The 11,719-nt window shown below is 36.0% G+C and overlaps 1 protein-coding gene across 1 annotated transcript; it reads left to right on the top strand.

Moving 5' to 3' along the window:
* Window positions 1-10,061: 10,061 nt before the first annotated feature.
* On the top strand, window positions 10,062-10,421 carry LOC120216692. Its single transcript, XM_039214073.1, has one exon. The coding sequence runs from the start codon at window positions 10,062-10,064 to the stop codon at window positions 10,419-10,421; it is 360 nt and encodes a 119-aa protein (XP_039070004.1).
* The last annotated feature ends 1,298 nt before the right edge of the window (window positions 10,422-11,719 follow it).

Genomic DNA, 11,719 nt, shown 5'->3' on the forward strand with positions numbered 1-11,719 from the left:
TCGAGTCCCCTAGTTTTCCCCCATCATTTACTTATTCATTAAGCACATTTATACTCACTTTTTACTCTTTTTTTATTAATGCTACTACGAGGAGAGTTAGCCCATCACACATGCCTTCCCACACTCTAGGTGAAAGGGAGCATACCTTTTACCCCCAAGCTAGTTAGGTAGATTCATCATGTGACTACTTTCATTCACTCATATGCATTTAAGCTTCCCAGGAAAAAGTTTAAATCTCGAATTGTAAAGCAACACTTGTTGGCCTACATGAAAATGCATTGGCATCTTTTTTTGGTCGTGCCACTTCTTGGTTTTTTCCTTGTATATCCGTGCATTTTCATATGCTTGTGTCCTAAACTCTTCCATTTCATTAAGTTCCAATAGTCTCTGTTCCCCAGCTAACTGAGCATCAAAATTCATTCACTTAATGGCCCAGTACACCTTATGTTCGAGCTCAACAGGGAGATGACAGGCTTTCCCATACACCAAATTGAATGGTGATATGCCCAGAGGAGTTTTGAATGTTGTTATATACACCCAACGTTCCTTATCTAACTTTGGTGACAAATCCTTTCGCCTTGGGTTCACCACTTTTTCTAAAATCTGCTTGATCTCGTGATTAGATATCTCAGCTTGACCATTTATCTGTGGATGATATGTTGACAATCTTATGGTGAACTCTATATCTTGTTAGTTCCTTGGCAATCAACTTGTTATCAAAGTGGGTTTCCTCATCACTAATGATGGCTTGAGGTACTCCAAACCGAGTGAAGATATTTTTGTGTAAAAACTTGAGTACGGTTTTATAGTCATTCATTGATGTTGCTATTGCTTCAATCCTCTTGGATACGTAATCCATAACAAGCAGGATGTATAGATCACATCCAGAATATGAGAATGGTCCCATGAAATTGATGCCCCAAACATCAAACAACTCTATTTCCAAAATGCCTTGCAGTGGCATTTCATGTTGCCTGGATATGCTTCCAGTGCGTTGGCATCGATCGCAAGATTTGTAAAATGTCTGAGCATCTCTGAATAGAGTTGGCCAATAAAAACCTGATTGTAGGGCCTTGGTAGTAGTCCTTACTCCTCCAAAATGACCTCTATTAGGGGCCGTGTGACAATTGTATAAAATGTCACGTTGCTCATCTTCAAGTACACATCGTCTAATGAGCTGGTCAACACAATGCTTGAAAAATTATGGTTCATCCCAAAAATAATACTTTGCATCGTGTCTGAATTTATTTTTACCCTGACTGTTCAAATCAAAAGGCATTATTCCACTAACAAGAAAATTAACAAGGTCATCTTACCGCAGGATTAACGTGGCATATAAAATTTTCTCATCAGGAAATTCCTCTTGAATATCTACAGTGTCATGGCATTTAGAATTATTATCTAACCTAGATAAATGATCAACAACTTGGTTCTTCGTACCTTTTCCATCTACAACCTCTAAGTCAAATTCTTGCAGAAGTAAGATCCAGCTAATAAGTCTAGGCTTTGCATCCTTTTTGTTCACTAAGTATTTTATACCAGAGTGATCAGTGTGAACAAAAAACTTTAGTGCCTATTAGGTATGGTATAAATTTATCAAAAGTAAATACCACGACAAGTAATTCATTCTCAGTGGTTGTGTAGTTCAATTGTTCTTCATTCAAGGTATGACTAGCGTAATATATAACATGAAAAATTTTACCTCGATGTTTCCCCAAAATAACTCATATAACATAATCGCTCGCATCAAACATCAGCTGAAATGGTGATGTCCAATTGGGAGGAACTACAATAGGTGCTGAGATCAATCGTTGCTTCAACTCAGTGAATACGCCGAGGCATAACTCGTCAAATACAAAGGTCTGGTTCTGTAAGGTTTGAGGAAATAATCACAGGTAAAGTGTTTTTACTACCCAATAAATGTTTCTATCGAATTGCCGTGGCATTCCTCTAGCAAGATATTGTACATGCAAATCGTGGGACTAATTCCCTTCAAATCAAACATAGTCCTACCAAGTACTTTCTTATACTGCATCAAAACAATTAATAAACTTTGCTCTTGGTTAGTAGTACGTTTAGAGGAAATAATCACAGGTAACGTGCTTTTTCTACCTAATTAAACATATTTAAGATGCCCTAGCAAGGATTAAAGCTCTAGGGTAGGTGTTAGAGTATACCCAAAGACCAATCATACGATGACTGTAATAATACATTTGTTTATCGATTTTATTGAGTGAAGGCATTACCACTATTATTTTCAGTTATATGTCTGTGTTTAAAATAAATTGAAATATAATAAAGTCTATATAATAACTTTATTATTATTAAAAGATCCATAGTCAAGTATTATTATGGGCATGAATAATAATAATAAGCTTAAGACTAATATGTTATTAATTGATGACAATGAGTTATCCTTGACATTGAGATGTTAGAATTGATACATGATTATATTGTTAGAGAACAATGTATTGGATTGACCCACCATGAGCATATGTTTTGGATTATTATGTAACGATCATAACATTGCTCATGCTGATGACTATATGTATGATCCTCAGACTTGAGATCAATGTTATCCCAATATATATTGTTGTATGTTTTGATACAGTTAAACATGCTCCTTAACTGGTTGCTCTATAAAGACTGTTATTGAATATATCTCGATATGTGTAGTGAGTGTGTATGATTAAGATAGGATTTGTCCTTCCTACATAATAGGAAATATATCACAGGCCACTTGATTGAGTGAGACTAGAAATACATGGCCATGCTCAAATAAGTTGATATGAGATATCACAAATTATTCGTTAATTATATTTTACTCTAGATATCAAGAAACAATAGATGGGCTATACAAGTGTGACTATTCCAAGACTTGTGCCTATTCTAGATATAAAGGACAAAAGGATGTAATACATAAAAGAGTTAATCACAAAGATGATATGTCAAATCATAATTTCTTGTAACTTAGGTGACAATGATATATTGCTAGATGTCACTTATTGTATGTAATATTAGAATTGTTCTAATAATTACTACTAACGTTACAAGAACCTACAGGGTCACACCCTAGATTGAAATGAGCAAAGATGTACAATTTGTTGTTTGCTGCTAAAATATATCTGGAGTTAATATATGTATATTTGATATACATATGATTTTAATTATCCCGAATATAATAATAAGTAAGCATTAAAAGAATGTAATTTTGATTACAACTCTTTTAATTGATATTTAATTAAGAATAACTAAATAAGAGTTTAAATAAACGTTAAAGATTATAATTCAGGTTATAAGTCTTTAATGGATATTTAATTTGAATTAATTAAATAAGTTTTTTTATTAATTCGAAATAACTTAAAATCCCTAAGAAGTTAGGGTAACTGATATATATTTAAAGTGAGGTAAGGTCTAGCAGCCACTTCTTCTTCAGCCGTTTTTCAAAAAATTGTGTTTGGGAAAAGAAAATTTTGCTCTCAATCGGGTGAACTAAGTAGAGGCCAATACGTGTTTTCGTGAAGGCTTACGATTCGAACCGTTCGTGATCACCATTAGTCGCTGTTGCCTTTGCTGTTTTTAAGGAACCCATTGTAAGTATTCGCATCATTTTCTCCTAATTTCAGTTTTTTCGTACTTTGATCGCTGTTGAGATAGTCAAGTTTTGTTTCCGCTGTGCCATGGGGTGCGCTGACGGTCCCAACAGTAGGTGCATGCAATAATGATGGCTTAGGAGGAATAAATTCATCAAAATCCAGGGGTTCAAAATTCATACTTGATCTAGCTAGTAGTCAACTAGATTTTTCCACATCAATTGGCAATTTGTCATAGTCCTCTAAGCTTCATCATCAATCAAATATTCTTTATCTACTAACTGAAAGAAATTATTCTGGCAAAGATGGTTGGTTTCTTCTTCAATTAACGAGTTCAATTCAGACATGCCTTGGCATTCAATTCAGACATGCCTTGGCATTCTTCATGGTCATCAACATACTTTAGAGTACAAAACACATTGATCACACACTGATCGACCACTCTCATGGTGAGTTCACCTTTTTCACAATATATCAAAATATGACCAGTAGAGAGGAAAGGTCTACCTAGAATGATAGGTGCCTTGGCATCAACTTCACATTCAAAATAAGGAAGTCGATTGGAAACACAAATTTATCAACCCTTAATATGACATCCTCGACTCTCCCTTCAAGTCTAACATGGGATCGGTCGGTAAGTTGTAAAATCACCGAGGTAGGTCTTGCATCTCCTATGCCAAGCTTTAAGAATATATATTTCCTCATTAATTTCACACTTGAACCAAGATAACATAGTGCCTTTCCAACAAAACTAGCTCCTATAGAATAGGGAATAATGAAGCTGCCCAGATTATTTTGCTTTGGTGGTAACTTACTAAATGAAGAACAAAATTATGTTGCCGTGGCAACTGTCTCATACTTCTTTTTTCTTGGTGCAAATTTCCTTAAGAAATTTGGCATACGTTGGCATCTATTCAATAGTTTCCAAGAGAGGAACATTAATATGAAGCCGATCAAGAATGTCCACAAATTTCTTAAACTGAACTTCATCATTATGCTTCTTCAATCTTTGCGAGAAGGAAGATGTGGGACTAGCTTCCTTAACTGTAGGAGTAGGAATTGCTTACGCCGTGGCATCAAAATTTTGTACCTCGATAGTCTTATTAGTAGAACCATCCTTAAATGATATCATCATGTAATTCAACTTCAACTAGTTCGACAATGGGGATAGAATTATCATGTTGTGTCTCCCAACTTTAACTTGTTTGTTAATTTTCATTCCACTCCTAAGAGTTAACACATTGCAATGTTCTTTGCCATGCGTTTTAGTGACTTCAGTGTCTCTTGGAAAATGTCCTTGCTGATGCTCTTACAATGCCACAACAATCTGATCAACTTGACCTTCCAAAGCTCTTAAAGACGATCTATGGCTTTGAAGTAAGGCACTTTGACTATGAAGTAAAGCTCCTTGTTTCTTAATTGAAGTAGAATAGTCTTACAACATTATCTTCATGGTAGATATGAAATCTTGAATTGTAGCTTCCAAAGAACTAATGCTAGCTGTAGATGAAGCTCCTTTGCTGGTATTATGTCATGGTATAACATTTTGGTAGCCTTGAGATTCAGTGTGATTCTGCTGACGAGTGGATTGACTGTCATTATGGGCTCCTTGATTTCTCCATGAGAAATTTGGGTGTTTCCGCCATTCTGCATTATAAGTGTTAGAATAAGGATTATTATCTCCTCGATTGAAATTACCTATAAAGTTGATAGACTCATGGTTTGTTGGGCATTCTCTCTCGTGGTAATTGCCTTGTCATAACTGACATGTCAAGCTAGATGCTTTCACTTCCTTTACCTCAGTGAAGCGTTGTAAAATTTTTAGTGTATTATTAATAACTGAGAGTTGAGTGGACACCGAGTCCTTTGTATATAACTAGAATGTTCTAGGTGCTTTCCTCCCACTCCCAAGCCTTGAGGATGGAAATTGATAGTCATTATTGGCAATTCTATCCAAAATAGAAAACACCTCAGTAGGTGATTTATCTAGCAATGTCCCATTTGTTGAGGGATCAAGCATTATCCTCGTGGGTGCATTGACTTGATTATAAAACATAACTACTTGAGTCCAATCGTGAAAACCATGATTTGAACACTTTCAAAGAAAACTCTTGTAATGATCCCAACACTCATACATAGATTCAACGTCACCCTGGCGAAAGGATGCTATGTCATTCCTTAGCTGAGTGTTCATGTTCAGTGGGTTATATCGCAATAAAAAACTCTACAAAGATCGACCCATGATTCCATCGAACCTAATGGAACACCACTCAACCAAGGCCTTGCTTAGTCACACAAAGAATATGGAAACATCTTTAATTTCAGCACATCCTCGTGCATTCCTTCTTGGTAGAAAGAATCACAAACCTCCAAAAAATTGAGAATATAATGCCTGGCATCTTCATTTGGCATGCCCCCAAACTGCCCTATGGAATTTAACATATTAAACATGAATGATTTAAGCTCAAAATGTGCAGCTTGAATTTCGGGTGTCACTATTCCATGATTCATATCATCTAGCATCGGATTTAAATGATCATGAATAATACGAGGTGTATCAGCATGTCCAACATTTTGTAATGTCCCGGCATTCTGATTTCTGTTATCTTGACCAATGCCCTGATTTTCAATTTGATACATATTTTCTCGAGCACGTTGAGCATGTCTCCTTTGTATAAAGTGTCTTTTAATCTCAGGTTCTATTGGTTCCAATGGCTCGTAAAAATGTCTTCTAAGCATACACTAAATAAACTTGAAAAAGAATAAAGCAAAAATATCAAGTAAACTGTACAAAAATAAAGAAGCAAAAATAAAATGCATTGGCAAAACTATTTAACTTCACGCTACCAATCCCCGGTAACGACGCCAAAAACTTGTTACGTGTTGTGAGTACTATAAAATTATATGCAAATATTGTGTAAGTGTACACAATCGTTCAAGTAATAAAGTAATAAGCGAGTATTGTCTCCACGGGGAATTATGGAAATTATAAAGTTTAACCAAAACAAGCACTACTATATCTAAGTGTAGTTAATAATGATATGTACCAAAAGAGAATGACATGACAATGAAAAATATATGTTGAAGGATATGGATTGATATTATGACGTGGTAGAAAATGAAAATGTAGTGGCAAGAGCATATTATAATGATGAAAATTATAGAAATGCCGAGACAATGAAAAACGGTAAGAACAATAAATAAATGATAGTTTGATAATCCTCACACAACAAGCTGCCTAGGGGAATGAGTGGTAGGGATTGATTTAAGAATGCTAAAACTTATCTCTCAAGCAGATTTAATATATCTCAGCTTCACTTGCTTGACAAGGTTTTCTAAAAATGCTTCTGCTATCTCTAGTCAAAGGAACATAATAAATAGAATGCCATGACATCTCATCTTAGTCTCAACTATGGCAGTCTACGCTATAGATAAAAACTACCCCTCTTAGTAATTGAAATCCTATCTTAGTCTCTCCCAAGCACTAAGGGATTAGGATATAGTATTACTATGTTCGGTTTAAGCTTAAGAAAGTACTACACCCTACTGCTTATGCGAATCTTACTTGTGTTTCTCTCGAATCCTACAAGTATTAATGACCAATTTTCTCTCGAACACCTAGTCTTCATATAAGTAATGAACACTATTATGCCTTCTACAAACTTAGAAGATTAAACATTCATAAACAAAACAAGTAAATGCAAAAGATAAATTTAAATCTACCATTAAAAAATTAAGCATCCATAAAATCAACCCCACCAAATAAGGTTAGTTCACGGTGGGGTTCGAATCATCCATGAAAGAAAACATGAAAATCATTCGTTCCAACAACCCAATATCAAATGAAAAATAACAACCAAGGAGATGGGAGAAGAACCCTTCGATGTGCACAGTCGGAGCTCTCCTCTAGGATGCGTAGCTCGCCACTCCTTGGAGCTGGTTAATGGATGAACACCATTAAGAGAGTAGAAGGAATGATACGATGGAGAAGGTGAAGAAAATCTAGCTGAAGATGGTGAATATGTCCTTTATTCTCTCTCTTATAAAAGGTTTATTAAATAATAAAAAAAATATCCAAGGGTATTAATGGGCTTTAACACTCTAAATATACAAGGGTATTAATGGACTTTAACACTCCAAATAGCCATCATACCCCTAGAGTTACTCCTTTGGCATGAGTTTTATCCTTCCAGGTGGTAGTGGTCCCCAATAGGCGGTTATAACCATCAGACACGTTCCTTGCCATCTGTCATTTTATAAAAAATATATGTTTGTCTTTTTCTGCACCAGAAATGCCAAGGCATTTCTATCTGCTTCAGCAATGTGTGATGTCACAACATTCCTTCCCAATTCAACCTTTTTCTTGTTATTTTCTACACAACATAAACAACCACACCTTTCCCTCATACAACACCTTTATAGGATAAAATAACAAAACCACCACTAATGGAACTATATGCATATAAAATGACCTAAATGGGATTTTAAACAAAACAATAACTTAAGTGAAAAAGGCCTTAAAAGTAACCTTTTTAGGGAGTTATCAGTAATTTTAATAGGCCACAACAAAACATTTTTGAATACTCAAGTGTGCAGCATCAACAGATGCCCTAGCAAAATAACAATAAAGGTAATGCATCTGCGTCAAATTCTAACTCCCTTGAAGCTTCACTGTAAGAATTTATGGCCTTGACAAAGACTTTGAAACACGAACACTCATTGACAATCAAGAATAAAGGTGATTTGTTGCAAAGCCAAGCAACTCTATTACAAAGCCAAGCATCTCTATTACAAAGACATAGTTCATCCTTGAGAGCGTTAGAAAATCAAGTGGGTCAAATTGCCACGACAATACACTCTCACCCACAAGAAAGTCTCTTTAGTGATACTGAAGTCACTAAGCCTCATGGAAAGGAGCAATGCAGTGCGCTTACACTTAGGAGTGGTACCCAAATTAATCTTGATGATAAGTTTGGGGGAAATAATTGAGAAATTTAACACCAAAGCACTACACAGAAAGAACCAGAAGGTCAAGCTGATGAAGCTGAACACGAAGACTTGTTTGAGGAAAATGAAAAGGACAAGGGGTTGATAAGTCAACCCAATGATGGTGGAAAATTTATTGTCAAGGCAAAAGTTTTACCCCCACATGCACCAGATGAAATCATACCTCCACCGCCTTTCCCTCAGCGGTTGAAGAAGCATAATGATGAGATCTAGTTCAAAAAGTTAGTTGATTTCCTTGATAAGCTGTACATCAATGTCCCACTACTCAAAGCTGTTGATCAGATGCCTTCTTACGCCAAGTTCGTAGAAGACATTATCACGAAGAAGAGGAAAGTGGAAAGAATTGAAAATTTTGCCACGACAATAGAATATTGTTCATCATTATGTGAACTTCCACCGAAGCAAAAAGTTCTTGGAAGTTTTGTTATACCTTGCTCTATCGGTGATAAGTATGTTGGGAGAGCCCTTTGTGACTTGGGGTCAAGCATAAACCTGATGCCCAAGTCTATATTTTTGAAACTTGGAATAGACAATGCTCATCCAACCACCGTAATTTTACAACTGGCGGACCAATCGCATATTCGACCCGAGGGAAAAATTGAAGATGTGATAGTTAAAGTGGACAAGTTTGTCTTTCCAGCGGATTTCCTTATTTTAGACTGTGAGATGAAAACAAACCTATTATTCTTGGGCATCCCTTCTTAGCGACAGGGTGCATCTTAATAGATTACGAGATGGGAGAGTTTACGATGAGGGTAGATGGTCAAAGTGTCACTATCAATGTCTTCAACATTCTTAAGTATGTTGATGATTCTGAAGAATGCCATTGCAATGTAGATATGGAGCCTAATAAAGAATATGAGATAGATATTTGTGGTCAATGCAAAATTTTACATCTAGACGAAAAAGATTCTTTGTGCAAAGATAACTTTGCCCATATTCAGAAGTGTAAAATATTTTCCTAACGGTATTTTACAGCCAGAGAGAAATAATAATTTTGGCCCAGGCGAATTTTTTCAGAATGAGGTAGGCAAAATTAGTTACTCAGGCAAAATTTCTCCGACTAAAGCAAAAGTAGGATATACTAAAGATAGAACAAATGAAGAGTATGAGCATTATTCATTAGAGGAGGAACAATCTAGTTTACTTCAAACTAGACTAGGTATGAGATTCGAACCCCTTGATTTCAATGAATTTATTCATCCAAAACCTTCATTACAACATGTGCCTACCTTAGAACTCAAACTTTTACCATCACATTTGAAATACATTTATCTAGGGAGTTACAATACTTTACCGGTTATAATTTCTGCTAATCTAACCCTAGAGCAAGAGGGTAGTTTGTTGAATATTTTTTCATAGCACAAAAAAGCTCCCGGGTGGACTATGACAAAGTTGAAGGGAATTAACCCTACCATATGCATGCACAAGAACTAGCTTGACGAGTTTCATAGCTATTCTATGGAACCTCAAAGGAGACTTAATCATATAATGAAGAAAGTGGTAATGAAGAAAATCATAAAATGGCTCGATGCTAGGGTAATCTATCCCATATTCGATAGCTCTTGGGTTAGTCTGGTTCAATGCGTGCCGAAGAAAGGTGGAGTGATTGTGGTAAAGAATGAAAATGAAGAGCATTTGACTACAAGAACCGTCACATGCTGGTGGATTTGTATGGATTACAAGAAACTAAACAAGGCGACAAAGAAAGACCACTTCCTCTTCCTTTCATTGATAAGATGCTTGATCGGTTACCAGGCAAGGCATTTTACTATTTCCTTGACAGATATTCTGGATATCGCCATATCACCTGAAGATTAGGAGAATACCACATTCACCTGCCCATATGGCACATATGCCTTTCGGAGAATGCCGTTCGGGCTATGTAATGCCCCGGCAACTTTTCAGAGATGTATGGTGGCCATTTTCTCCAACATGGTGAAAGATTTTTTGAAAATATTCATGGATGATTTTTCCGTCTCCGGAGATGACTTTGATCGATGCCTCGATAATCTATCTAAAATATTGAAGCGATGTAAGGAGTCCAACCTTGTGCTAAACTGGTAGAAATGTCACTTTATGGTGACATAAGGAATTGTGTTGGGACACAAAATTTCATGCCAAGGCATCGAGGTTGACAAAGCCAAAGTTGAAGGGCATCAGGAGTTTCCTAGGACATGCAAGATTCTACAGACGTTTCATCAAGGATTTTTCAAAGATTTCAAAGCCTTTGTGTCAGTTATTGCAACAAAACCAACAGTTCGTGTTCAATGACGAATGTCTCAATGCATTCACTAATATGAAGCAAAAACCTGCCTTGGCACCAATTATTATTCCACCTGATTGGGACGCCCCTTTCGAGCTGATGTACGACGCTAGTGACTATGCAGTAGGGACAATACTAGGGCAAAAAAAAGGTAAAAGCTTCCATGTCATCTACTATGCTAGACGTACCCTTAATGATACGAAACTAAATTACACCACCACTGAATAAAAATTGCTTGTTATTGTATTTGGCTTTGATAAGTTTATGGCATACCTTATAGGAACTAAGGTCATAATACATACAAATCACTCTTCCATTAAGTACATAGTTAATAAAAAGGATGTCAATCCTAGACTTATTAGATGGATATTATTGCTGCAAGAATTGGATTTAGAGGTGAAGGATAAGAAGGGTATTGAAAAAAATAGCAGATCACTTATATAGGCTAGAGAATGATAACATTTGTCATTACATGAAAGAAATTCAAGAGGATTTCCTTGATGAGAAAATATTATTTTTTATGGCAGTGTCGTGGTATGATAGAGTAAAGTTTCTTGTTAGTAGTATTATGCCTTCAGATTTATATAGCCAGAGCATGAAAAAGTTCAGACATGACGTACGCCATTATTACTGTGATGAACTGTTCCTATTTAAACAATGTGGAGACCAAATAATCCATAAATACATCCCCGAAGAAGAACAAAAAGAGATTCTATTTCATTGCCATACATCCCCGTGTAGAGGGCATTTTGGTAGAATAAAGACTGCTGCGAAGGTCCTCCAATCTGGCTTCTATTGTCCCACCTTATTCAAGGATGCACACAACTTCTATAAGTCATGTGATCACTGCCAA

The sequence above is a fragment of the Hibiscus syriacus genome, unplaced genomic scaffold, assembly GCF_006381635.1.
Source record: "Hibiscus syriacus cultivar Baekdansim isolate YM2019G1 unplaced genomic scaffold, ASM638163v2 tig00000003_pilon, whole genome shotgun sequence".
NCBI classification, from domain to species: Eukaryota; Viridiplantae; Streptophyta; class Magnoliopsida; order Malvales; family Malvaceae; genus Hibiscus; species Hibiscus syriacus.